General features: G+C 56.6%; 3 protein-coding genes across 7 annotated transcripts in view; 1 reads left to right on the top strand and 2 right to left on the bottom strand.

Moving 5' to 3' along the window:
- Tspear (thrombospondin type laminin G domain and EAR repeats) overlaps positions 1–27831 on the top strand; it is a 157745-nt gene that overhangs the window by 26501 nt on the left and 103413 nt on the right. The window lies entirely within an intron of this gene.
- Positions 12411–13259, bottom strand: LOC144253278 (uncharacterized). Of its 4 annotated transcripts, none has more exons than XM_077795083.1 (2): positions 12839–13259; positions 12411–12778 (listed from the first exon to the last, which is right to left on the bottom strand). In XM_077795083.1, exons 1-2 carry the CDS (start codon positions 13257–13259, stop codon positions 12411–12413), a joined length of 789 nt encoding a protein of 262 aa, XP_077651209.1. The 4 variants fall into 4 exon arrangements, with proteins under 4 accessions (XP_077651209.1, XP_077651211.1, XP_077651210.1 ...); XM_077795085.1 differs by having other exon boundaries at positions 12411–12764; positions 12918–13259; XM_077795084.1 differs by having other exon boundaries at positions 12411–12824; positions 12924–13259.
- LOC144253276 (uncharacterized) lies at positions 20789–21712 on the bottom strand. 2 transcript variants are annotated; one of them, XM_077795080.1, is made up of 2 exons: positions 21228–21712; positions 20789–21152 (listed from the first exon to the last, which is right to left on the bottom strand). In XM_077795080.1, the coding sequence occupies exons 1-2, from the start codon at positions 21710–21712 to the stop codon at positions 20789–20791; spliced, it is 849 nt and encodes a 282-aa protein (XP_077651206.1). The 2 variants fall into 2 exon arrangements, with proteins under 2 accessions (XP_077651206.1, XP_077651207.1); XM_077795081.1 differs by having other exon boundaries at positions 20789–21187; positions 21317–21712.

Here is a 27831-nt window from a genome sequence, read left to right as displayed (position 1 = left end):
CTCAGGCCTTCCCGGCTGTACTGACCTGTCTGTCTGTCTGTCTGGGAAGAGCTCAGGCCTTCCCAGCTGTACTGAGCTGTCTGTCTGTCTGTCTGGGTAGAGCTCAGGCCTTCCCGGCTGTACTGAGCTGTCTGTCTGTCTGGGAAGAGCTCAGGCCTTCCCGGCTGTACTGAGCTGTCGTCTGTCTGGGAAGAGCTCAGGCCTTCCCGGCTGTACTGAGCTGTCTGTCTGTCTGTCTGGGAAGAGCTCAGGCCTTCCCTACTGTACTGAGCTGTCTGTCTGTCTGGGAAGAGCTCAGGCCTTCCCGGCTGTACTGAGCTGTCTGTCTGTCTGGGTAGAGCTCAGGCCTTCCCGGCTGTACTGAGCTGTCTGTCTGTCTGTCTGGGAAGAGCTCAGGCCTTCCCGGCTGTACTGAGCTGTCTGTCTGTCTGTCTGGGAAGAGCTCAGGCCTTCCCAGCTGTACCGAGCTGTCTGTCTGTCTGGGCGGAGCTCAGGCCTTCCCAGCTGTACTGAGCTGTCTGTCTGTCTGTCTGGGTAGAGCACAGGCCTTCCCTGCTGTACTGAGCTGTCTGTCTGTCTGGGTAGAGCACAGGTCTTCCTGGCTGTACTGAGCTGTCTGTCTGTCTGTCTGGGTAGAGCTCAGGCCTTCCCGGCTGTACTGAGCTGTCTGTCTGTCTGTCTGGGTAGAGCTCAGGCCTTCCTGGCTGTACTGAGCTGTCTGTCTGTCTGGGTTGAGCACAGGCCTTCCCGGCTGTACTGAGCTGTCTGTCTGTCTGTCTGGGTAGAGCTGAGGCCTTCCCGGCTGTACTGAGCTGTCTGTCTGTCTGTCTGGGTAGAGCTCAGGCCTTCCCGGCTGTACTGAGCTGTCTGTCTGTCTGTCTGGGTAGAGCTGAGGCCTTCCCGGCTGTACTGAGCTGTCTGTCTGTCTGTCTGGGTAGAGCACAGGCCTTCCCGGCTGTACTGAGCTGTCTGTCTGGGAAGAGCTCAGGCCTTCCTGGCTGTACTGAGCTGTCTGTCTGTCTGTCTGGGTAGAGCACAGGCCTTCCCTGCTGTACTGAGCTGTCTGTCTGTCTGTCTGGGTAGAGCACAGGCCTTCCCTGCTGTACTGAGCTAGCTGTCTGGGTAGAGCTCAGGCCTTCCCGGCTGTACTGAGCTGTCTGTCTGTCTGTCTGGGTAGAGCTCAGGCCTTCCCGGCTGTACTGAGCTGTCTGTCTGTCTGTCTGGGTAGAGCTCAGGCCTTCCCGGCTGTACTGAGCTGTCTGTCTGTCTGTCTGGGTAGAGCTCAGGCCTTCCCAGCTGTACTGAGCTGTCTGTCTGTCCTGCTGCAGCTGAAGTCCAGTGGTCAACGCGATTTCTGTTTCTCCTCTCTGTCCATCAGTTGGGACTGTCGGTGTGGAGCTGGCTGTGAGGTGCTGATGTGTTCAGGGTCCAGTTCTTGAGTGGACCCTGTATTGTCTTGCAGTCTCCCCTCTAGCCCTGTGATACCTCCTCCGTGTTCTGTGGGTGTACTTTCCACTGTGTCCTCTCCTCTGAGTCCATTTGAGCTGGGTTTCTGGGAGGTGGACAGCATAGTGTTGGACTCTGGTTTTTATCCCATAGGAGAACTGTCTCTTGATTTTGGTCTCAGACCTTTGGCTTTGGAGGTGCTTGTTGTGGGTTTACACGGACAGGCCGCTTGGGTACTTCAGGGGTGACACTCCACACGCCCCCTTTCTCTCTTTCCCTCCGTGCCTCTTTGGGGCTCCGTTTCTCCAGTGCCCAGTTCCGTCTCTGTGGGGCTGGTTGGCCTTTGGCCTCGAGTCTACAACACACTTCAACAGCACTGAGCTTGGGGACCTCACGAGGTCACCTCCTCTTGCCTCCTGCTGTCGGAGGGTGACCATTGTGGTCTAAACGTGATAAAATCCCGCCACACGTCACTGTTTTTGCTCTGGGTGGCGGGTTGTCTTGTCACCTTGTACATCCACTTTCTCTTTTTTAATATTGGCTTTTTAGTTGTAGGTGACATGATGTCTTTGTTTTTCTGTGGGGCTGAGGATGCACCCAGGCCTCCCGCGGGCCAGGCCAGCGCTCCATCTTCCCTTTAAGGCGCTCTCGGGGGCTGTCTTTTTCTTTGCTGTCCGGCCCTTGGCCTGGAGGGGCTCTCGAACACCCCGCACATGCCTCCTGTGAGCGGAGTCTCAGGTTTCCACTTTCACTTTGGAAATGCGGTTTGGTGCCTGCCCAGGGTGTTAGGTTCATTGTCTCTTCTCAGCAAAAACTACCATGGGTCGCAGAGACCGCACGCGGCAGCAAGCTCCTTCCGACTCGCAGCCATAGCCGTCTCCTAGGAGAAGGGCCTGGAGCAGCAGGCGTGGGGTTGGCCCGGGCTTTTTGGTCCCTGGACTTTCCTCCCCCCTTCTCTCCTCCCTGTCCACGCGCCCCTCACTCTTACTGAGGGTGCTCCCTGTGTCCCCGCGTCTGCGTTAGTCTCTGTTGGAAGGCGGCGTAGGGCATGGGTGCGCGGTGCCTGCTGATTGGGCCCGTGTCCTGGAGCTCTTCTGTCAAGCAGAAGCAACCTCCCTCCCGGCTCCCTGGTCCTGCCCTGCCCGACCCCTCCCTCGCCCTGGCCAGGCTGCCTGCCCTCTGCGTCTCCCCACCCTCAGCTCCACAGGGCGGCAGTGTTCTCAGAAGCCGTGTGACTCCCGCCTCTGTCTCCTCTCTGGGTTTGGCAGTTGGGGCTGGACAGCGTCTGCTCCTCCTCTGGGAGGGCGTCACCCGGGCTCTGTGGGCTTTGGGACGTGGGGTTTTGTGCTCCATTGTTTCTAGAATGTTCCTAGCTGTCAGCTCCTCACCTGCTGCTTCTGCCCAGGTCTGTCCTCTTTCTGGGGCCATGATGCACAGGGCGGTGTGGCTCACCGTTGTCCCCGAGGTCCTTGACTCTTGTCCTTGTTTCCTCCCTCCTCCGTCTTTCTGTGTTTTAGTCTATATTTACCTGTCTTCAATCCAACGAAGCCGCATTTGGCTGCATCGAGTGTGGGGGCCGTTGAAGGGATTCTCCGTGTGCTGTGTCCATCTGACTCTCTAATCCCCCTCGCTGCTGGACACCCCTTAGTGCTCCAGTCGCAGTGTCCGGTGCCTGTGGGTGGCCGCCTTCCTGGCTGTTTGTGATCCGCGTCTGCTGGTTGCTCTGTCTTAGACCTCGGAGGGTCTTCCCCTTGCTGACCTCTGTCTTATGATTTGTGGGTGTCAGACCCCAGCACTGTTCCTGGGGTGCGCGTGTCCCTGGGCCGTTGTGTTCTCACAAGAGAAGATTTCAGGCAAGACGTGAGATGTGGGCACCCTCAGGGAGGGTGTGGCTGGTCTCAGAAGAGAGCGACAGCCCCTGTCCCATGTCCCAGCTTTTATTGGGAATTTTAGGGGAATTTCCCAGAGGGTCTCGCCCTGAGCTCCACATCCAAGTTCTTGTTGGCGCTTGTATCGCAGCGGTCTGCAAACTCCCTAGTATGTCATGTTTCATTCTTAGGTTCCTGACCCGGACTGTGGGGTGACAGGTCACAGTGCCAGTGAGACCCTGGGAAGGACCCAAAGGCAGCTTTTGGGGGTGGTCCTGGCTCTGCGGCAGGTTCTACCTGGAGCTTGTTTTTACAGACTTTGTGCCAGCGTCCGGCCAGGACCATCTGTCTCCCCGAGGAGGGGCCACCCCACTCGCCTAACTGCTGGGTTGCCCAACGCCCACTGCCTTGGGTCTGGGCAGGCCCAGGGCAACTTTGAATGATTGATTTCACAAACCAACTGGGGACGGCAGGGTGGCCGGATCCCCAGGGAGGAGCCTCCTCAGACTTCCTGACCCCCTCCAGAGAGCAGCCCTGCTGGGCGTTGGTGGGCAGAGGAGGCGGCTTGCCCTCTGTTGGAGGGCCCTTTAGGCCTGTTCCCACCCACCCCTCAGGGGAGAGGGTGTTTTTCCACCGTCCCCCACCCTCAGGGAGCCTCAGGAAGGGGCGGGACACAGATTCAGGTCTCTCCCCCACCAGGGACCCTCCTCGACAGCTCAGCCAATGGGACCAAGGCTCTGAGGAGTGGCCACTGCCCTTACCCTTGCTCTTTGAGGAAAGGACTTGGAAATACACGGAGACAGGGAGCAGCAGGGAGGCTGGTTTATTAGCTCACGTGGGAGCAGGCCCCTGGGGCCAGGACTGCCCGGGGGACACGCAGGGCAGGGGCATCAGCACCGTCCTCCCGCTCTCGCCCCCAGTGCAGAGGGGCCCCTGGCCGTGCTTTCCACCGTCCCCAGTGCTGGCAGGGTGCAGGGGTGGCCGCCTGCCCTGGGAGCAGCTGGTCTGTGGCCGTGTGGTCAGCAGCAGGCGGGGGTGCTACAGGAGACGGGTCTGCAGAGGAGCGGGGGGCAGGGGGGCTGGCAGCACCCCGAGGACTGGCAGCAGGGGGCCACACACACGGAAGGACGGCAGCTCACGGGAAGGCACACGGAGGACTGGCAGGAGGGGGCCACACACACGATGGGCCTGCAGCTCACGGGCGCACAGCAGGCCACCTGGCACCTCACGGGCACACACACAGTGGGCCTGCAGCTCACGGGCACGCAGCAGGTCGCCTGGCAGGGGCTGGGCAGGCAACAGGCCGGCTGGCAGCCTGAGGAGCAGCTGGTGTGGCACATGGTGGCTGAGGCTGGCTGGTGCTGGGGAGGAGGTGGTGAGGTCTGGCGCCTCCTCCCCTGGCAGCCCTTATATGCTGGCCGGGTGTCCGGGCAACACGGAAGCTCAGCTGGGTCTTCCTGGCTTGCTTCCTCGGCCTGGGCCACGCTCACATGGCTGCTGTCGCTGTGGCTGCTCTGCTTGGCCCGGTGACTAATGGCCCCTTCCTGGAGCTCTGGGGCAGGGAGGTTGTTCTAAAGAGCAGGTGGAGGTGGCCTGGGGCCAAGCTGCAGGGAGGTGGGGCTCCCGGGTGGCGAGTGTGGGGCAGGTGGAGGGTTCACCTGTGTAGACCTAGGACCAGGCAGGACAGCCCCACGCTGGGGACTGGGTGGGAGCCGGGAGACGCCTGGTGGGACAGCGTCAGCAAGGCCGAGGTCCTTGGGCAGGTCATCGACCCTGAGAAGAGGGAGGAAGAGGTAGGAGCTGTGGGAAGCCCCTGGCGATGACTCACACTGTCCCACCAGGCAGAGGGGAGGGGGGACCGACCAGCCGTAAACAGGTGTGGAGATGACACAAGATTCCCAAGTGGACAAAGCCAGCTCCAGAGTCTCAAGGGACCCCAGCAGGCAGAGAAAGCCCCAGCAAAGCGCGCCCTGGAGCGCGGATTCAGAGAAGGTGAAGGCCGGGGGCAGCAGGACGCGAAGACCACTGGCCCCTGCAGAGAGGAGGGCGCAGGCCGGCATCTTCAATGCAGGGGACGGGAAGGGCCGTGGGAGTCTGAAACCCAGCACCCGAGACCCAGGAGCATGGCTCCAACAACAGAAGCAGGTGACCCTCTACACAGAGCTGCAGGGGGACATGCAGGGGGTTGCGCTCCAGACCGACGAGAGGGGGACGCAGGAGCCGGAGGGAGGAAGGTGCCAAGGCAGTGGCTCTGGTGGCTCAGGTGGCACAGACACGGTTCCCGTCCTCTACAGGTGGCCCACTGAGGGACCTTCTCATGCTCAGTACGAGTCGGTCTCCGTGGCCACACTGGGTTCCACAGAAGAGCCTGTGGAAGGGCAGGACCCGTGGCCACTGTGGCTTCTCCTCCGGCTTCCAGGGTCATTCCCTCCCCGTGGACACAGACTGGCTCTGGTGCACTGGCTTTGAGTCCTGGCCACAGCTTTGGCCTTCCAGAGACAGGGTGGTCTCCAGCCCCATGGGTTTTCATGACTGTGGGGTCTGGCTGGTCAAAGTCCCCCATGTCCACTACCAGCTGCCCACAAGGACAGAAGGCTCCCTGGTGCAGCCCAGCAGGAGAACAGCACAGGACACAGCTGTGGCTGGAGCATGTGGAGGAGGAGTCCTGGGGCCGTGAGGCAGGGAGCCCACCGCCGTGGCTCCTGTGGCCACAGGGACAGTGCCCAGAGCCATGTCAGCTCTTGGCTCTGCCCCGGCTTCCACTGAAGGGTGAGGATGAGGGCACCTTGGGATGTGAGGGGGTCTGGCACAGCCCCTCCAGGCCTGCTCCTCCTGGGCTCCCCTCCGGGCTGTGGGAGGCCACTGGTCCAGCAGTGACATTTTGAGGCCCATGTGGTCACACACCCAAGACACGGTCCCCCAGGGAGTTGCTTGGGAACCAAGGAGTCCGCAGGAGGGTGGCCGCCAGCGCGTCCCTCTGCAGACTCCCACTGGCCAGTTCTACTGTTGTGATGCCCCGTGTGACGAGGATGTGACGTGCAGGAGGGATCCCTAGGGCACCCTGCTCATGTGACTTCTTACCCATCAGAACAGCTCACCTGTGTGTACCTGGGCAGCCTCCAGGTAGGGGATGTGTGACAGCTTCTGCCAGGTGTGCCCCAGTGGGGAGACCTCCTGTCACATCCTGGCTGTCCCCCAGACAACCCAGGGCCCTTGGCTCTGGCCCCCAGGCAGCAATGTGTGGCTCTGTCATTGCCTCCTGTTTGGAGGAAGACTTTGAAGGTGGAGACTGTCCCTGTTCTGTGACGAGGGTGGTGGGGACATGCATCTCCATCACTGGGTCTGGGGGTCCCAGCACTGAGAACTGTGGCCTCTGAACACACTGCCTTGCATGGTGGAGTGCAAGAAAGCCTGCCATCCTCTCCAACCCTCACCTCCCCTTCCAAGTGGGCTGGTGTGGTCCTGAGGACATGCAAGCACGGTCAGCTGGTGGTCAGCACAGGGCTGCTGGACACGTGCCATTGTTGAGGGGCTGTACCCACCCATAGCTGTCACTGGTGTCCCATCAGGTGCCCCTGGGATGGGAGGTCACAGCAGTGGCACTCTGTCCATCAGCTGGACTGTGTCTCCAACTCCCTGCAAGTTTCGTGTCACTGGAGTCTTGTTGCGACCTGTGCAGCAGCAACAGAAGGTCTCAGGGAGGGTGACAGGAAGTGAGGAAAGACACTGATGAAGAAAAACACGAGATGTTTTTAAGTGAAGCTGAGGACAGGAGGGACACTGCACTCTGACAGAGGAACAGGGACCCAGAACTAGCTTCACAAGTTTATTATATGGGGTCACATTATCAGGAGGTAAAACTACAGATGATCTGCTAAGGGTTCAGAGCCTGTGAGTTATCCAGAGGTGTCTTTGCGCACTAAGAAGTTGTGGTGTTGGGACGTCTGTGGCAGTTCTGCTGTACCCAGAAACCCATTGAACTGGAGCATCTGATAACTGTTGGCTTCAGAGCCGAGGGTCGAGGCTTTTCACACATCCTGCCTTTGGCAAGGAGGGTTTCCCAGGGGTGGCTTTGCGAACACCACAGATCAGCTGATGACTGCAGCTCATCCACTCCCCACATCACCCCACTTTTAATTATTATTGTAACGATGTATGTCTACTTGGAGGTGTTGGAACTGGAATTGGACAAGCTGGCAGTTCAATGTGAGAAAAAAGCATGGAACTGAGAGCAAGGAAATAAGTCTTAAGAGATACTATACAGTATTCTTTAACATTTTCCAAGGACTAAAACCATTTAGGTCATCCCAGAGCTTTTCTGCAAAACTGGAAGGAGATAACATGGGTCTGGCTTTCCTGCTTGGCTTGGATGGGATGATGCAGTGGCAGAGATCTCAACTCACATTGTTATAATTCCGAATTCCTAATAGATGCCTCTTCCCCCAATCCCATTGGCAGCTATTGTGTGGAACAGGTGTTACACAAACAAACGAGAGTGACATGGCATAGTAAGTGTTGCCTGACCTTAAAACTTTGCATCTGATCACCTAGGCCCACTACAATAGCCTCTAAGGCATTCAGCTTAGCTTCAAGTTTATTATTAATAGCCTCCTGATCTCAGAGGGCTCTTAAAGTATTTTGAGCCACAGCGTTGGTGATGGGGAGTGCTATTGCCCATTTCCTTTTCTTTTGATAACCAGCTACTGGTCCTTTGCCCTGTCTCATTCTCCCCTCTAATTAAGGGAACCTTTGCTGCTCCTAGGGGAAATGGGCAAAGACCGCTCTGGCTGCTTCAGACTGAGAGGGAGCAATGTGGCCAAGCAGTTTGGGTTTCCCTTTAGGAATGTTTTGGGTTAGTTGAGGGGTCTGTGGTTTGGAAAGAATAGGTTGTAAAGTGATCTGGGGGTGGGTGCTTCTATGAGAGAAACAAAAATACATGAGTACTGGAACAAGATTAATACAAAATAAATGTTGCAGCATCTGGACAGTGAATATCAGGAAGACGATGGAAACCACTAATCTTTCACCAGAGAAGTTGGTCCCATAATAGGGCCAGTGAGGACATGGCCTCTATTTGGGAATGTAAATCTTTTACATTGCCAGTAGGGGCAGTCCTAAGACGCCCTCTTTTATAGCCTCCATCTTACTTACTCTTGCTGTGGCTGACACAAGTGTACATCTTAAGTTTCATTAAGAGAACTGTTGTGTTTTCTTTTAAATGCTCAGGCATGGCTCTGTTTTGGTTATAACTGCTTTGCTAGGTGTTTAAGATCAAGTTGCTCAAATTGACATTGTTCCCATCTATTATGAGTCAGCTGAGTTTCCTCAGGGGTCACTCTTGGGAACTTGAGAGAAGCCTCTTTGTTCCTTTAATGCCAGCTTCCAGGATGGGTCTGGGTCTCGTTGACCACGTGGATTTCCTTGGAAGTAGCAGGGACATCTCCTTCCCCAATGCTCCTTCTTTTGCAGCATGGGCACTGGTCAACTTTCTGTCCTCCAGGGTCTCATTGATCCCCCTGTTTGGGAGGTCATGTGGCCCAGAGTCGCAAAGCCCTTGGAGAAGTCCCCTTATTCCTGGGTCTGAGCTGACCTCAGGGGGCAAGAGCCAAGTATTGGCTATTTTCTTTCTTGGACCTTTTACTTCCTTAAATTTAGTCTCCAAGTTTTGGTCTTAAACATCCAGCAAGCAGTTTCACCAGTCTTAATGTCTGTAATTTTAAGTCATTTACCCCTTCTATTTAATTGGGGTCAGCATTAGTACTGGAAGTTAGCCTTACATCCTATCTGTCCTGTAGCTGATGCCTGTTATCTCTAATTAACTCAGGCTCTTCTACTGAAAGTTGTACTTTTGTAAGGCATGATCTGACAATAGTTATAAAGTTTACAAGAAAAATATAAAATGAAATTAACAAGAGTAAAAACATATTGAGTTTTTTTATAATAGGTATGAACCAAGAAACATAATGTTTATGATCCCCAATTTTGACTTTAAATTTTAGTTTGAAGAACACCAGGTTGGTAAAATGTTCTTCTAAACCTTATATTTTAAAGACTTCTCTGCTTGGAAGATATGAATACATCTAGTGTACAAAGAAGCCGGTAACAGCACCACAATGATACTGATGTTTTTATATTAATCAAGTTTAGCCTTTAAAGAAAACTTTGGAATCTGGAATGTAGCATAATACTTTAAAATTACAGTTGTTATTTAACCAGAGTTGTAGAAACCCTGATTCCTTTCAGACTAGTTCCTCTACATAATAAAACATAACAGACATAAGAAATTATCTTTATAGATAAGAGCAGATTCATGTTTTAAGAAATTCTTGTTACTTCAACCCATAGAGGATTAAACTTTGGTTCATATCAGTATGTGTATATTTGACCTTAGGAAAAGGCCTTAAGTGACTTTAACTGATTGTGCTAATTACAGGTAGCCAATAGAGTTGCACATAAAGGCTTTTGGGATTTCCCTGCTACAAACCTTCTTCAAGTTACTAATTCTACAAATCTTTACCTTACTACACAAAAGACTTTTTCTTTTTAATCCAGAAAACTTTTTTCTTTTACTTTCCATATTTAAATATATTTTCATACCTTGAACCTTCTTATATCTCTTTCCTAGCCTTTCACTCCTATTCAAATTTATATTCTGAAAAAATCCTCATGAAATGTTGAATTTAGACAAATTACTCTACTTTCATAAGATAAAATATTTTGTTTTAGTAGTACTTTAATGGAAACTCAACTGAAATTTTTTGTATTCTTTGTATATAGAATTACATCTGGGGCTGGGGATGTGGCTCAAGCGGTAGCGCATTCGCCTGGCATGCATGCAGCCTGGGTTCGATCCTCAGCACCACATACAAACAAAGATGTTGTGCCTGCTGATAACTAATAAATAAATAAATAAAATTCTCTCTCTCTCTCTCTCTCTCTCTCTCTCTCTATCTATCTATCTTAAAAAAACATTCTGAGGTTTGCTTGTTAACACAGCTATAGAACTGTGATTGATTGACTACAACATTTAAAATCTGTTTGATACCATTCATATCAAATCTAATTTAATAATTTTTTTAAACTGTAAAAACCAGGATGTTGGGCTGGGCTGTGGCTCAGTGGTAGAACACTCACCTGGCATGTGTGAGGCTCAGGGTTCGATCCTCAGCTTCACATAAAAATAAATAAATAAATAAAATAAAAGTATTGCATCCAACTACAACTAAAAAAATAAATATAAAAAAACCCCAACCAAACAAACCAGGATCTCAGACAAGTGTAATTAACAGTACTAGCATCTCGTTCCTGTTGAAGAAAAATCCTAGAAACTCTGGGGATTACCTTCTAGACGTTTTATAGAAAGCAACACTCTGTTAATTGTCTAACCCCTAGAAAACCTTGTGAGTTAGTAATTTTAAAGACAACTTTACTCTCATCTGAAAACCTAACTTAAATTGAACTTTTTTTTAAAGTCACATGAACTAAAAGGTATTTGGATACATTTTTCATTTAAACTTTGATTTATGAGAGTTCCTTTATCTACCTGCAGTTTTGACGCCATGCAGCTGACCTGTGGGTGCAGCACACGCAGACTCAGCGCCACCCCCAGGGGTCCACAGAGCCACAGGCTCTGTGGCTGTTGGCAGGTGACCTCCCCAGGTGGGAGGCGACACTACAGATGGTTATGAAGCCTCTATGGCTCTAACCTGTGAGTCTGAAGTAGAGTCCCCCAGACTTTTGCTTTGTGACTTGAACACCGAGGCTGTACCCCTGGAAATGTCAGGTGTAGGTCTGACGATCGTGGTGGGCGCTGAAATCCGAGGTTTGGCTGGCCACTTGCCCTCGATGGCCATCAGATTTATTCCCAGCATCACCACGACTATGTCCTTTTTAGGATTTTGTAAAAGGAGATTTTCCAATGTATTTGAGAGCTAACCCTTGAAAACTTGGCCTCTGAACAGAGTGTAAAACCTCTATAGTTAGACTAAATAAGATTGATGAGAAAAATACATTAACTCAGGTGTGCAGGACCCAGTGTGAGTTCACATAGCAGTGGGCCCTGGAAAGCAGCCGAGCAGCTCCAATTCAGCCACGTTGTGGAGGACCTCTTAGGGTTTGCTGCCCCTCTTCCTGGGGGTGAGCTCGGCTGGGGAGCACCTTGCAGAACCCTGTCCCGGGGGCCTCTGTTCCTGGTCCCATCCACCCCACTCCACTCTTCCCCGGTTCCCAGGACTCTTCCCATCTGCGTCACAGGGGCCAAACGGGGTCCCCCTGCGGACCTGGCTGGTCTGACTGTTGCCCCCCTGGCTGTCCAGGCTAGAGGTCCACTGAGACCACGGCCCGCCCCCATCCCTCCTACCCCACCTGTTGCCTTCAGGAGGGTTCATGCCTCCTCAGCCAGGCCTGGAACCTCCAGTGGAGACTGGAGTCCAGGTGGCCCCTGTGCCCCTCTGGAAGTTTCCCAGCAGGAATGTCTTCACACTCCTGAGGGGGGCAGTCTGCAGGCTCTCCCTAGGCAGGTGCCTCCCTCCCTGGCTGCTGTCCTGGTCACCTCTGGAGGCCCCTGGGCACTGCACAACGCTCCCAGGTCCCCACCTGCCGACCTCCTGCTTCTCGCAGCTCCTCTGTGACCCTGTTAGTGGCCGCCAGGGCAGAGGAAGGTAGTGGGGACGGTACTTCTGCTTCCAGATCTTTGTCTCTAAAGTGCTGTGAGTCTGAATTTGAGAGCTGCTCAGCTCATAGAGGACAGTGGACCCACAGCCCAGACGTGGAGCAGGCCCCGGGCTCAGGAGAGACAGAAAGGCACAGAGGCTGTGTTTCCTAGAGAAAGGCTTTATTGCTTCCCGCTTTTGACCTTGGTCACCATGGATGCAAGAGAGCCATGCTGACAAGAGGCTCCAGGGTGCCATCTATGGGTAGAGGGACTTGAGGGTCCTCTCTCCCCAGGGAGGGAGGGAGCAGCTCCTTCAGGCAGCAGCTGCACGGCCACCAAGCAGGAGAGGGGCGGCCTTGGTGGCTCCCATATCAGGGATTCCTGAGTGAAGAATCCTGCTTAGGACAACAGAAGGGGCCTGCAGAAGCAGGATGTTGAGCCGGTCAGCAGCAGGACTTCTGGCCCAAGGAGACACCACAGCAGGCCGGGCGGGAGCAGGTGGGGCGGCAGAGCAGGGACACGCAGGAGGCCGGGCGGCAGCAGCTGGGCTGGCAGGAGGAAGCACAGCAGGAGGAGACGGGCACGCAGCAGGCGGGCCTGCACACGGGGCGGCAGAGCAGGGACACACAGGACGAGGGTCTGTAGCAGCAGACGGGCTTGCAGCAGACGGGCACGCAGCAGGACGGCTGGCAGGGGGAGGAGCTGCAGCAGTCAGACTGGCAGCTAGACTGCTGGCAGCAGGAGGAGGAAGCCTCAGAGCAGACAGGCACACAGCAGACGGGCTTGCAGCAGACAGGCTTGCAGCAGAGGGACACACAGCAGGACTGCTGGCAGGGGGAGGATGAGAAGCAAGAGGGCTCACAGCAGGACTGCTGGCAGGGGGAAGAGGAGCAGCAAGAGGGCTCACAGCTAGACTGCTGGCAGCAGGAGGAGGAAGCCTCAGAGCAGACTGGCACACAGCACACAGGCTTGCAGCACACGGGCTTGCAGCAGAGGGACACACAGCAGGATGGCTGGCAGGGGGAGCAGCTGCAGCAATCAGACTGGCAGCTAGACTGCTGGCAGCAGGAGGGGCTGCAGGAGCTGGTGCAGACTGATTGGCAGCAGGGTCTGGACACACAGCTCACTGGGGTGCAGAGGAGGGTCAGGCAGGGGGCTGGGGCGCAGCAGCTGGGCTGGCAGCAGCTGGGGGCGCAGCAGGGGGGCTCGCAGCAGCTCTCTGGGCAGTCGTCCACCTGCCAGGAGGACTCTGGGCAAGAGCTGGAGCAGACGGACATGGTGGAGGCGGCCATGGTGGGTGTGCTGGAGGAGGTGTGGGTGGGTTGTGGGTGAGTGTGGGTGTGTGTGGGGAGCTCTGGGCTCTGGCTTTTATACCTGCCCGGTCCCTCTGGTCCCCAGCCCACAGCCTCTCCTTCCGTGTTGCTGGGCCGGCTCCTGGCCGTCATAGGGGATGCTTGTTTACCTGGGAGGCTGTCCAGCTCGTTAATGTCCTGCCAGCGTCGGGGCCCCTGGAGCAGGAGTGGGTTCCGGGAGCAGTGAGTGCTGGGGTGTTGTGTGTGGGAGGAGCCTGGCCACCCTGGGCTGCTGGGGCACCCTGCAGCCACTGGATAGAAGACTCAGGGCCTTGTCTCCCTTGGAGGGAAGCCTGGGCACAGAGGTGTCACCTGAGGCTCACACCCCTCCCCAGGGCCCGTCACCACTGCAGGACGCTAGGCACCTGTACTGAGCACCCAGAGTTCAGGGCGCCTGGTGCCCTGCCTGGGGCCTCACGGCTTTGTGGAGCTGGACAGCCTGAGCCTGCCCTGAGCCCTGTGCAGGTCCTCATCACCTCCACCTCTCCCTGCCTCCTCCCTGTGGCCCTGTCCACCCCGTCCCTGTGCCTGGGGGCAGCAGGCCTCCATCCTCAGGCCAGGATGGTGGGCTGTGCCCTCCCCACTGGGGCACCAGGCAGCCTCCTGGGCCGCGGGTCCAGGTTCTGAACCTACAGAGCCAGGACTGCCCATTGGCCTTAGCCCTCCTTGGGCCGCCTCTCCATTTGCCCTGCCGCCCGCTGTCCTGTGCACCTGCTTTTCCTACCAACCCCCTGTGGCCCAGTTTCACACTTTTCCTTAGACCATATAAAATGCTCTGTCGAGTTCTGCTTCTTCATGGGGGGAGTGGGCGCTTATCAGACTGACCATCTGAGAAAAATGAGGAACTGGTTAACAAATGCAATCTCCACTGGAGGGCCAGAGGACGCACCAGGAGCTGAGCCTGAGGGACCAAGTCCCCATCACCCATCACAGGGGGCACAGCAGGGACCACTACTTTCTTGGATTTTCTTCCTGAGGCATTTGCAGTTCACAGGTCACAGACGAGAGGTTGGGAGAGTGGAGAGAGATTTCAGTGGTCTTGGGGACTGACCGCCAACATGAAGTGAAGCCAAGTCAGCTCACAAGCTGAGAGGGGAAGGGACTCTGGCCAGGCACTCAGGCTTTTGTGGCCAATGATGGGTCTAAGCGAGGCTGCTCCCTAGCAGAAGCAGAAGTAAGACCGGCCCCACCTGAACCAGCTCAGACTGAACTCAGGGGTTCTGCTGGAGCCAACAGGTGCCAGAGCGAAGGTCAGCCCACTGGGAGACAGGGGCTTCATGAAGAAGAAAATGACCTTCACATGTTCACTCACAACGTCTTATTTTTATTCAAAAAGTATCAGGCCTACCAAACGACAAGATCAATTGACCAAAGAACCAAGATGAAAATCGAAAACCAAACAGACCAAGAGGAAAAACAAAAACCAAACAGACCAAGAGGAGAAACAAAGACCACACAGACCAAGAGGAAAAATAAAGACCAAACAGACCAAGAGGAAAATCAAAAACCAAACAGACCAAGAGGAAAAACAAAGACCAAACAGACCAAGAGGAAAAACAAAGACCAAACAGACCAAGAGGAAAAACAAAGACCAAACAGACCAAGAGGAAAATCAAAAACCAAACAGACCAAGAGGAGAAACGAAGACTACACAGACCAAGAGGAGAAACAAAGACCAAACAGACCAAGAGGAGAAACGAAGACCACACAGACCAAGAGGAAAATCAAAAACCAAACAGACCAAGAGGAGAAACGAAGACTACACAGACCAAGAGGAGAAACAAAGACCAAACAGACCAAGAGGAGAAATGACGACCACACAGACCAAGAGGAAAAACGAAGACCACACAGGTCCACAGGTGCTCCAGAGATCTGAATGTCAATCACAGGCTTAAAGTAACTGTGACGATTTTTTTAGGAGGATGGGGGAAAGATGGAGAATTTCAGTGACAGAATCCTATAAAAGAATCCAACATGAGTTTATGAATGAAGAACATAATAACTGCATTGAGAAATTGGTAGTTTAATACCATATTAGACAAAGACAAAGAGAAGTTTAGAGAATGAAGGGAGGTGAAGAAATCAAAATGGGGCCACAGAAAAAAGATAAAAATAGAGAAACAAACATACAGGACTCAGTAGAAAAAATAGGTTTATCCTACAAGGAGAGATGAGTGAGTCGAGGTAGCGAAGTATTGTCAAAACATTAATTGATGAAAGCTATTGACCATAGATTGAAAACACACTGAGAATCCTAAGCAAGGCAGGGCACATAGAACCACCCCTGGCCCTGCTGGTGCTGAAATGTCAAGACAGAAAAATTGAAGAGGTCAGGGAGAAGGAGAGACAAAGTAACTTTACACAAGTAACAAGGAGACTGACAGATGACTTCTCGTGGGCATGTTGGAGTCCAGAAGACACTGGGACTGTGCCTCTGTCACCTGAAGTCGGCCACAGGCTCGAGGTGTACACCTGCTGACAAGGTCCGCACAGATGAGGACAGCCCAGGTGGTGGACACCCAGAGCCTGTGCCGACGGCAGCATCAAAGCTGGAGAAAATACGTGAAGAAGTTTAAGGTAGAAAGAAAATGATGAAAAGCAAGGAGATTGGTAGAGAAGAGGGGCCACAGAGGACAGGCACGTGCGGGTGAGTACAAATGACCGTGACGCTGCGAATGTCTTAGGAGTCTGTCAACATTTACAGGAATGAAGTACTCGGGGACAGGTCACAGATTCAGAGGAGACTCCATGGGTTACGGTTCTCGGTGCACCTGGAGCTGGTTCATAAGATCAGATCCTAGAGCTCCAACGTCACAGATTCCTGGTTAACTACACAGACGACGGAAGAAAATATGACCAAGCGGCAAGTGGGTCAACATGGTGGCCACTGGGGTCGGACGCACGGTCACTAGGTGACCCAGGTGTGCAGAGTTGGCCACTGGAGTCAGACGCACAGTCACTAGGTGACTCTGGTGTGCAGTGCTGGCCGCTGGGGTCAGATGCATAGTCACTAGGTGACCTAGGTGTGCAGAGCTGGCCACTGGGGTCAGACGCAACAGTCACTAGGTGACCCAGGTGTGCAGAGTTGGCCACTGGAGTCAGACGCACAGTCACTAGGTGACCCAGGTGTGTAGAACTGGCCGCTGAGGTCAGACGCATGGTCACTAGGTGACCTAGGTGTGCAGAGCTGGCCTCTGTGGTCAGATGCAACAGTCACTAGATGACCCATGTGTGCAGAGCTGGCCGCTGAGGTCATACGCACAGTCACTAGGTGACCCATGTGTGCACAGGTGGCCGCTGGGGTCAGACGCAACTGACACTAGGTGACCTAGGTGTGCAGAGCTGGCCGCTGGGGTCAGACGCAGGGTCACTAGGTGACCCATTTGTGCAGAGCTGACCACTGAGGTCAGATGCACAGTCACTAGGTGACCCATGTGTGGTGAGCTGGCTGCTGGGGTCAGAAGCACGGTCACTAGGTGACCCATGTGTGGTGAGCTGGCTGCTGGGGTCAGAAGCACGGTCACTAGGTGACCCAGGTTGCAGAGCTAGATGCTGGGGTCAGACGCAGGGTCACTAGGTGACCAAGGTGTGCAGAGCTGGCCGCTGGGGTCAGTTCTGCACCTCAGTGATTGCTCCTGTGTCCAGCCATTTTCACCTCTTCGGACACCATCTGTGCTCTTCTTTCCTGGGGTCTTTTCAGGTCATTTGCCATCTGGCCTCTGTCTCAGCTGTGGCCAAAATAGCTGAACAACTTAGAGGAGGAAAAGTTTGCTGGGGCTCATGGATTCAGTGGTCTCCACTGCTCTGGACCCAAGGTGAGGCAGTGGACCAAGGGTAAAGGGGACAGCAGAAGAGGATGCGCCCCTCCTGGCACCACGGGAGCAGGTGAGGGGGCTGCAGAGGACACACACTCCCAGGGCAGTGGCCCACTCCTGCCGCCATGTCCACCTGCCTATGGTTACCACCCGGTCAGTCCATTCAAAGGAGGGTGGACTGCCCAGGCCACAGCTCCCATGATCCAGTCGCTCCACCTCTGAACATTTCTGCATTAACAAGGAGCTTTGGGGGACCCCCACGTCCAAACCATAAGAGTGACATTTGAAACTCTGTGTCCCTCCATGAATCTGGTATTTTGGAAAAGGTGGTGGTAAAGGGATAAATGAGGATCAGAGGGTAAGAGGCTGGGTCAGGGGTGAACTGATAACTTCCTCGGAATACACAGAGGACACAGGGACACCGTGTGGTACTTCTTCCTTGATCACCCTCAGGTCACGGCCTGGTTTCCTTTCCTCCCCTCCTGAGTGGCATTTCCTCTAAGGCAGGCTCCAGTCACCCTGTCCCCTGCCCTGATTGGAATGTGTTGCGCCTGCCCCTGGTTTTACGGAAGGTGGCAGAGGTGACGTCCCCTTGGTATCCTAGTGGTCCCCTGCCCAGCCCTTCCAATGGGCCGGCCCCTGCCTGTGGCCTCCACGTCCTGGACAAGCAGCAGGTGACCTTCTCTTTGTGCGTTAAAGAGGCTGTTTCTGACGCTGCAGTTTGATTATAATTGTCCCCCGAGGGCCTGAGTTTACTCTGCACGGAGTTCACTGAGCTACTTAAAAGTGCAGATTCAGGTGTGTCATTAAAATGGGACGTTTTCGTCGTTATTTCTTCAAAAGTGTTTCCCTTTCCCACCCTCCTCTCCTTCTGGGACTCTGGTCGTGTGTGTGTATGCGTGACGGGCCAACAAGTCTCCTAAGATTTATTCACTTATAAGTTCTGTCCTTTAGGTGAGAATGTCTTAATAAACCTGACTTCATGGTCACTAATTCCTCCTCTGTTCAGACCCTAGAGGAAATTTCTCATTTCATTTGTTGTTCTCCTCAATTTCAGAAATTCTATTTTATTTATTTTTTAAATCAACCCCTCTCCCTCTCTCCCTCTCTCCCTCTCCCTCTCCCTCTCTCTCCCTCTTCCTCTTCCTCTCCCTCTCCCTCCCTCTCCCTCTCCCCCTCCCTCCCTCCTCCCTCCCTCTCCCTCTCCCTCCCTCTCTCTCCCCTCCCTCTCCCCCTCCCTCTCCCTCTCCCCCTCCCTCCCTCTCTCCCTCTCCCTCTCCCTCTCCCTCCCTCTCCCTCTCCCTCTTCCTCTCCCTCTCCCTCCCTCTCCCTCTCCCTCTCTCCCTCTCCCTCCCTCCCTCCCTCTCCCTCTCCCTCTCTCCCTCTCCCTCCCTCCCTCCCTCTCCCTCTCTCCCCCTCCCTCCCTCCCTCTCTCCCTCTCCCTCTCCCTCTCCCCCTCCCTCCCTCTCTCCCTCTCCCTCTCCCTCTCTCCCCCTCCCTCCCTCCCTCTCTCCCTCTCCCTCTCCCTCTCCCCCTCCCTCCCTCTCTCCCTCTCCCTCTCCCTCTCTCCCTCTCCCTCCCTCCCTCTCTCCCTCTCCCTCTCCCCCTCCCTCCCTCTCTCCCCCTCCCTCTCCCTCTCTCCCTCTCCCTCTCCCTCCCTCTCTCCCTCTCTCTCTCCCTCCCTCCCTCTTTCCCTCTCCCTCTTCCTCCCTCTCTCCCTCTCCCTCTCCCTCTCCCACTCCCTCTCCCTCTCCCCCTCCCTCCCTCTCTCCCTCTCCCTCCCTCCCTCTTTCCCTCTCCCTCTTTCTCTCTCCCTCTCCCTCCCTCTCCCTCTCCCTCTCCCTCTCCTTCTCCCTCTCCCTCCCTTCCCCTCCCTCTTTACTGACATTCTCTATATTGGGTGGAACATCATTCTCCTGGATTCTTTCACTTCTGTGTCCATAGTTAGATTTCAGTTTCCTGAGTGTGTTTAAGGAACTTACTTTATTTTTTAGAGACTATTTATGACTTTTCTCCTTTGTAAATGCTTTGGGTTATACATGAGTAGACTGTATTTGGACATAGCGCACATACGTGATGATGCGTGACTTCCCATTGTGTGGGGGTACCTCACGTGGAGTTAGACTGCCCAGCACTCATCCATGAACACAGGAAAGTTATGTCCCCTTCTTTCTCCTGTCTGTCCTGTTCCCACCCCTCCTCCCTCCCCCACCCCATCCAACCCAGGGACCCTCCACTCCTCCCTCCCAGCTCCTACTGTGAGTCACCTCCATACACCAGAGAGGACATCTGGCCTTTGGCTTGGGGATTGGTTTATTTCACTTAGTGTGACAGTCTGCAGTTGCTCTCCACCAAATGCCGTAATCTCATTCTTTCCTGAGGCTGAGTCTCCACTGTGCATGTGCCCCACGTTTCTTTACCCATCCACCTGTTGCAGGCACCTGCTGGTCCCGTACTCAGCTGTTGTGAATTGCGCTGCTATCAACCCTGATGTGGCTCGTCACTGCAGTGTGCCCATTTCAGTCCTTTGGGTATAAACCTGGGAGTGGACCCTGGGTCACATGGTGGCACCCTTCCTGGTTTCCTGAAGCGTCTCCATTCTGCCCTGCAGAGGGGTGGCACCACAGCAGTCCCACCAGCAGTGGGGGCCTTCCCCACCCCAGCACCCACTATTGCCTCTGCTCTGGATGACGGCCATTCCGTCTGGAGGGAGGTGGGACCTCAGGGTGGTTTTCGTTGCGTTCAGAGTCTTACTTTAAAAGCACCATTTCTGCGTCTCCTCAGGGACAGTTTCTCTCCTGGTTTTTACTTCTCTGTGAGAGGTCCTGCTCCCTGACCTGCCTCATTACTTTTGTTGAAAGCTCTGCAGCTGGCTGTGCCCTGTGCTGGGCGCCTGGGCCAGCCTGGGCGGTGTGCTCGGCCATCTCCTCCACATCCTGCTTGGTCAGAGCTTGAAGGTCAGCCCAGGGGCCTGCGAGAGCTGCCCAGGTCTCCCTGAGCATGTGCCCCTCTGTGGGTGCTGGGGCCTCCTAGATGCCCAGGAACACTGGGGGGTCTCTCAACCCTTCATCCCTGGAGGCCCATCCAGCTCTGCTCAAGGCTGCTCAGGGCGCCGCCTGTTTTCACAGACGACCTCCTTGCCCCAGAGGCCGGCTGATGGTCCATCCGCCTTTGCAGGTTCTGAACAACACCCCCACATTGCTGCTTGTCCCCCGGGGAGTCCTGAGTCTGCAGATATCCAGGCTGCCCCTGAGCCAGTCCTCCAGGGGCCAGACAGGTCAAAGGGACAGCCACCCCTCCCCAGAACCAGTCCCCACCCTGCCCCTCCCCCGGCAGTGTCCAGCAGTGCAGAGAGTGTGGGCAGCACAGCTTTATTGATGATCAGAGAGTGGCACTTCTGGGGACAAGACCAGGGTCAGGAGGACCCAGTCCCGACTGGGGAGGGTGGTGGCCTGGGGCAGGAAGTGGGTGCAGCAGCCAGCTCTCCCATGTGCGGGGCCAGAGAGCAGCCAGGGAGGGCTCAGGCCTCAGACTTGGGCTGGACAGAGAGGAAGGGCAGGAGCTGGTCCTTCTGTGTGGGCTCCTGCAGGCTGGGGTCAGGACACCCGGGTGGGGAGGAGGGACCTGAGCCCACTGGCCTGGGGACATGGCCGGTCAGCAGCAGGACCTCTGGCCCAAGGAGACACCACAGCAGGCTGGGCGGGAGCAGGTGGGGCGGCAGAGCAGGGACACACAGGAGGCCGGGCGGCAGCAGCTGGGCTGGCAGGAGGAGGCACAGCAGGAGGAGACGGGCACGCAGCAGGCGGGTCTGCACACAGGGCGGCAGAGCAGGGACACGCAGGAGGAGGGTCTGTAGCAGCAGACGGGCTTGCAGCAGACGGGCACGCAGCAGGACGGCTGGCAGGGGGAGGAGCTGCAGCAGTCAGACTGGCAGCTAGACTGCTGGCAGCAGGAGGAGGAGGCTCCAGAGCAGACGGGCACACAGCACAGGGGCTTGCAGCACAGGGGCTTGCAGCAGACAGGCTTGCAGCAGAGGGACACACAGCAGGACTGCTGGCAGGGGGAGGATGAGCAGCAAGAGGGCTCACAGCAGGACTGCTGGCAGGGGGAAGAGGAGCAGCAAGAGGGCTCACAGCTAGACTGCTGGCAGCAGGAGGAGGAAGCCTCAGAGCAGATGGGCACACAGCACACAGGCTTGCAGCAGACAGGCTTGCAGCACACGGGCTTGCAGCAGAGGGACACACAGCAGGACGGCTGGCAGGGGGAGCAGCTGCAGCAATCAGACTGGCAGCTAGACTGCTGGCAGCAGGAGGGGCTGCAGGAGCTGGTGCAGACTGATTGGCAGCAGGGTCTGGACACACAGCTCACTGGGGTGCAGAGGAGGGTCAGGCAGGGGGCTGGGGCGCAGCAGCTGGGCTGGCAGCAGCTGGGGGCGCAGCAGGGGGGCTCGCAGCAGCTCTCTGGGCAGTCGTCCACCTGCCAGGAGGAGTCGGGGCAGGAATCCCAGGAGCCGGGCTGGCAGACGCGGCTGCCATAGCTCAGGTCACTGGAGCAGAGGGACATGGTGGAGGCGGCCATGGTGGGTGTGCTGGAGGAGGGTGGGTGAGTGTGTGGGTGGGTGGGTGAGTGTGTGTGTGTGTGTGTGTGTGTGAGGACTCAGGGCTCTGTCCTTTATACCCGTCCAGGGGCCAGCAGGAGGCCCAGCCGCGCCCTTCCCTTTCCTGGTTGGTGTTGGCCCCTGAGGCCCCTCATTAGGGCTCAGCTCGTAAAACCCCTTTGGTGCTGGCAGAGCCGCTGCCCTGCTGAGTCTGTCCCCTGGGTCACCTGGAAGGAAGGTGCTGCTTTGGGGGCTGACCCTGCACCTGCCCCCCGTGGGCCACCTGCCAGGGCATCTGGTGTTGGCTCCTGGCCCCGGGGACACATTCTGTGTGTCCTTGGCCTCTGTGAACAGTGGACCAGCCTGTCCTGTGGAGCCTCCTGTGGTGGGGAGAAGCCCAGGCGAGGGTGGCCCTCCCTGTGGCTGGTCTCTGTGACCTGATGCTGGCGTGGACAGCAAGGACAGGGAGACCTCGTCCCCATGGAATTGGACATTCCAGGGAGGCCAGGGCTCCTTGGACAGTTGCTGCATTGGGACAGTGAGACCTGGGCACAGACCAGTCTGTCCGTCTGGCCCCTGAGCCTCCCAGATGCTGTGGTCACTGTTATGGCATGGCGGACTTGGGTCAGTACCTGAGGATGGAGGTGACCAGCAGGAGGTGGTGTGGAGCGAGGTGGGTGCAGGAGCTGGCGGGGCGTGTGGTGGCCCAGGACTGTGCCCAGGGGATCAGCCTGGAAGAGTAGCCCTGACCCAGGTTGGGGACGGTCAGCATGCCCCCTCCCAGATCCCGGGTCCAGCACGGGCAGCGGGCAGTTCCTCCCAGGTCCAGTGTTTGAAGATGTCTGCAGCTGAGGATGTTGGCGTCAGATGGTTAGGACACCCATGGGCTTGGCCCCGTCTGTGGAGTCAGCAGTGGTCAGCAGACAGGACAGGGCTGGGGACACAGGGACCATGCAAAGGCAGGCAGACACTAAGAGTGGACTCTGGGACAATCCTCGGGAGACCAGAGCTCAGAGGTCCCCTGAGGACCCTGACCTAGGACAGGACCTGCCTCGGAGCCACTGAGGTGAGATCCGCCGGCCCAGGATGTGGAGGTGACCCCCAGCCCGGCCCACCACTCCTGCGGGCAGCAGGGGCGGCCTGGCCAGCATGGGCTGCGAGGGGCTCTGAGCCGCCGCTGACCCCTAGTGACCCCAGGGGAAGATGGAGCCTGAGCAGCTCTTTCTGGTGAAGATTCTTGGCATTTCCACTGAGAACCCTCTCTGGCTGACTAGGGCATCGCTGAGACCTGGGCACAGACTGCTCCCAGAGGGCCTGCCGTGGACACTCAGCCCCAGCCCTCCCCGGGCACCTGCCACCCTCAGGTGGGACAAGAAAGGGAGCAGCCACACACAGCGCCAGGCGGCACGGCTCGGGGCTCACGGAGGTCCAACCTCGGCTAAGGGACGCTCGAGGCTGGCCACTGGCCATGCACTGGACACGGGCAGGAGCTGCTGTTGGCCACACTGCTGTGACCAGTTCACCAAGAGTCTTCCTGAGGCACCAAGGAACGCGTGGAGCCACCAGAAAACACCTGCCCAGGGCTCGAGGGGCGAGGCTGGTGGGAGCCCGAGGCCCTGACCACCAACCCGGACGGGCAGCTGCAGGGGAGCCGGACCCAGGACTCAGAGCACCCAGTTCCTCGGGCAAGGAATATCTCCCTGAGTGGCCAATGACCCATCTCACAGGCCCTGCCTGCAAGACCGCGGGTTGAAAAGGCTCCTGTGTCCAGTACCCTGGGTGCGGTCTCCCTCCCGGAGCCCTCAGCTGGGTGACTTGACCATGATGTCCACCACTTTGTCCCTGTAAAGTGTAGAATGTTGCCACTCTCTAGTTCTGGAGCATTCTCCTCCTGCCTAAGGAAACCCAGCCTCTGGTGGCCACTCATCTGTCCCCGTGGACCCTCCTACTCTGCCCATTTCATGTCGGTGGATCATAGAACATGGAGCCTTCTGTGTCTGGCTCTTGGCACTTCATGTATGTTTTCAGGTTTATCCAGTGTGGTAGCCTGTGTCAGGCGGCATTTCCTTTCCTTGGCTGAGTACTATTCCACACCATGGACAATCACTTTGGATCTTTTTATGAGTGTTCAGGTCCTGGTTCTTTTCACTGTTTGGCTGGGTGAACAGTGCTGCTCTAACTTCTTGTACAAGCTTTGTTTAAATGTCTCTTTTCCGTTGTTTGGATATATGTCTGGAATCACTGGGTTATATGGTCACTCCATGCTGTCCTTCTGAGGGACTGCCAGACCATTTTCTGTGGCACCTGGCTGTTCCGTCCCCACCAGCACCGTGCAGGGTTCTGCTTCTCCACGTCCTCGTCAGCACCAGCTGCTGTGGGTATGGTCACGGTGACCACGGGAGGCAGGAGTTGGTGTCTCGCTGTGGCTTCCAGGGGCATCCCTGAGGGTCTTGTCCTGTGGTCTGCAGCCCCCTGCCCCGCGGTGGCCTTGAGCGCCACGTTTCTGACTTCCCAACCTGGAGGCTTTCATTCCTTTTCTGCCTGTTTGCTTTGCCGGTCACTTTGGTGCACATCGCTGGAGGGGGCAGGAGGTGGCCTGGTCCTGCTCCTGGGCTGAGCTGCCTCTCGCCTTGGTGTGCTGGAGCTTTCCGTCCATGCCCGCCTCCTGTTGGTGACCTTCTCCTGCCCCTGCTGGCCGAGGAGGTGGCTCCGATGGCTTTTCTCATCCTGCGAGACCCCCGGGGCTCCCGGCCGCTCCGTCAGAGGGTCTGTGCGGGACGGGTCTGCACGTGTCGGACGCTCTGGATCCCGGGGGAAGCCGCCCGGTGCTGCCGGGCCTTGCTGTGCCCTGGGCTTGGTTTGCGGTGTTGGTGGAGGGTCTCTGAATCCATCTTCATCGGGTTGGGTCCGTGGTTTTCTTTTGTTGTTTTTTCTGGTTTGGGTCTTGAGATCCTGCCGACTTCATAAATTGCGTTAGAGTGTGTTCCTTCCTGTTCCATTTCTTGGGACAAGCTTTAGAGGACTCAAATATCTCTTTAATGAACATTCAGCATGGAGGGCAGCCCGTCCTGGGCTCTTCCTCTGAGGGGTGGCTTCTGACCCCTGATTTAGCATCTTCCCCTACTCCAGGCCGCGCACTTGTCCACAGAAACCCAAGAGGGCCAACTGTCGATAGTAAAGTGTACGAGACAATGGGGACTTTGAATATCAACACGAGGCTCCGTCTCTCCTCTAGATACGATGACCGCAGACATTTATGCGCCCAACGTGAAGGCCCCAGGAGACACAGAGTAGAAAGGGCAGCTGTGATTCCACAAAACCCGGGGACTTCCGCAGCCATCTCCACCAAGGACAAGGGGCGGCACCGAACAAGGGCAGGGGAGAGCATTGAGAAACAGGGAACTGGGGGACCCAGAGCCCCCGGCAGGCTCTCCGTCCAGCAGCAGCACGCAGACCTCTGCCACGCGGCCCGCGCTGGCTTCATAAAGGAGGTTGCGTGCATAGAAACTGCTAGTGAGTTCGATCAGAGACAGACTCTCATCACCTTCTCTCAGCTCCAGATGCCCCTCCTAGTCCTGCCTCCAGCCTCCTAATGCCCTGGCGAGGTCACAGAAGAGGCCAGCGAGAGAGAGAGAGAGAGAGAGAGAGAGAGAGAGAGAGAGAGAGAGAGAGAGAGAGAGCACACGCCAGGGAGTGGGCTTTTATTGGGGAACAAAAAATTCCAGGGAAAATCCCATCCAATGAAGGTTAAGGGGGCAGCACCCCAAGGTCAGGGGCGACGATTGGGTCTTCGGGTCAGTGGCCAGGCACGCCTCTGCACGGACACCCCTGGACCTGGAGAAGGGTGGGGAGGGCTCTGACACCGCTGTGCCTAGGCGCCTGTCACTCAGCCCGGGAGGTGACTCAGACCTCGGGCGAGGAGGGCCTCCCACAGCCTGTGCCCCTCGCCCCGGGGAGACCGGTCAGGCCCCAGCGCTGACTCAGGGAGTGTGAAGTGACTGAGATCCGACAAAGCACCTTCTCTGACCACGGTGGAAGGACACTGGCATCCAAACAGAAGGAAAGCAGGGAAATCCAGGAATATGTGGGAATCCCACAACAGACACTCAGACAGCCAGGGTCCAAGAAGAGGTAAGAGAGGTCAGGAGACTCCTGAGGGCTGAGAGGAGCCAGAAGCCACCCGGGGGCGGCCGCCAGAGCTGTGTGCCGAGGGCCATCCGCGGCCGTGAATGTCCACCAGAACCAAGGCTCTCAATCCAGATCCCAAGTTCACACCTCAACAAGGCAGAACAAGTGAGTCCAAACTGACCCTGAAGCTGGTGGGGAGAGGGGAATAAAGACGGGCACAGACGGAGGAAATCGAGGACAGAAAACCCGCAGTGAGAATCAGCGAAGCAAAAAGTCCCTGGAAAAGAGCGAGAACGAGGCCCGTCTTGCGCTAGACTGACCACGGGGAGGGAAGGCTCAGAACACTGAGTCGTACCTAGGAAGGGGGCACTGCTGACCTGAGGTCAGGGGAAGGCTCCCAGGTGCCCACAGACCCGCAGCTGACCACCACGTCTTCCTCTGGGGCCAGTGATCTCTAGGCCCCTGTATCTCAGCCTGGAACAGCACTGACCACAGGTCAGGTCTCCTGGTGGAGGACTCTGGCTTCCATTTGTCCCTGACGTCTTGCCTTCCCTCACTTCTGAAGGTGGCTGGACGGAGGCGTCATGGCCCATGCTGGCCCCCGGCACCCTGACCGCCGTGCCATCGCCCTCGGGCCCGGCCCGGGTGGCAGGTCGGCTGTGAGTCTGGCCGCCCCCCTTTCCTCTCGGTCTCTCAGTGACACGGTCCTGATGCGTCCCGTGTGGATCCTGCTGAGTCTGTTCCACGTGGAGGAGTAGATTCCTGTGTCCCCTCAGACGTGGACACATTTCACTGAGTCTCTTCAAATGTCTTAAAATTTCCTATTTAATAAACACAAGCGCGATTCCCCCGCTTGCAGTGGGTTGTTGTGACCATTTTCTGGAGTAGCATTGTCATGACTGCATTCTTCCTCAGCTGGCCACTGTCCCACCGAGTTAGTGTCCCGAGAGTGACCTGAGCTCCTGGGACACTGGAGTCAAAAGATGTCCCCCCCCCCCCCGGCTCTGCAGCTGGCTGTGCCCTGTGCTGGGCGCCTGGGCCAGCCTGGGCGGTCTGCTGGGCCACCTCCTCCACATCCTGCTCGCGCTTCCCGTCCTGCCTTCTGGAAAGGCCTCCTGGGGCTGTGGGCAATGTGAAGGCTGGCCCTGGGCACAAGGGACAGGGCATGGACACTCTGGCAGCCCTGCTGGCCTGGTTGAGCCCGAGGGCTGCGTGCCCGTCCTCTGCAGACAGGCGGAGTTCCACGTAGAATGCCACGCCCCTTGGCCCAGCAGCGACAGGGACGGTGTCCTTCTCAAACGGCCATGGATGAAGAGTCGTGCTGCGACTGTGGGCTCCCTCCCTGGAGAGGTGGAGGCTGGGCCTCTGGGGACAGTGCAGCACAGTTGCCTCCTGTGTCCCTTTGCCCCTGTACTTCAGGAGACTCCTCGGACTCCCTGGGCTGGGGCGGCGTGTCTGGGCAGCTGGCCCTGCGTGTCCATGGCGGCTCCGCCCCTGGCTGGACACTGTTTCCTTCTCTCACTTCCTGGGCTTCCCGAGCCCATGGCCGTCCCTGTGTCCCTGTGTCTCCCCAACTCCAGGTGGGCTCTGGGGCGGCCTCTCTGTTCTCCGCCCCTGGCAGCTCCTCCATGGTGGGGCCTGGGCCTCCCTGAGTGCCCACGTGAGTGTGTGTGAGTGTGTGTGTGTGTGTGTGTCCACGGCGTGCAGGGCCCAGGACGCTCACACCTTCCCAGATGGAGCCCTCTGGGTGCTGGGCTGAAGCCTGAGACCCCTCACCTCCGACCTCCAGCACAGCTGTGGCTTCACCACCCCAGCTGCCCACCTGCGCCAGGAAAGACGTGGTGTCCAGGGGACGTGACCAGTGCACAGAGCCCGAGTCCCAGAGGACATGGACAGTGCAACCGCAGAACACAGACGGAGGAGGACAGGACCCTCCAGGTCACGTGCAGTAACCTCAAGCGTCACTGCTGGT

This window comes from Urocitellus parryii, chromosome 2 (assembly GCF_045843805.1).
Source record: "Urocitellus parryii isolate mUroPar1 chromosome 2, mUroPar1.hap1, whole genome shotgun sequence".
In the NCBI taxonomy this organism is placed as follows: domain Eukaryota; kingdom Metazoa; phylum Chordata; class Mammalia; order Rodentia; family Sciuridae; genus Urocitellus; species Urocitellus parryii.
Note: the sequence above shows the minus strand (reverse complement) of the source record. Positions and strands in the feature narration are given on the sequence as shown.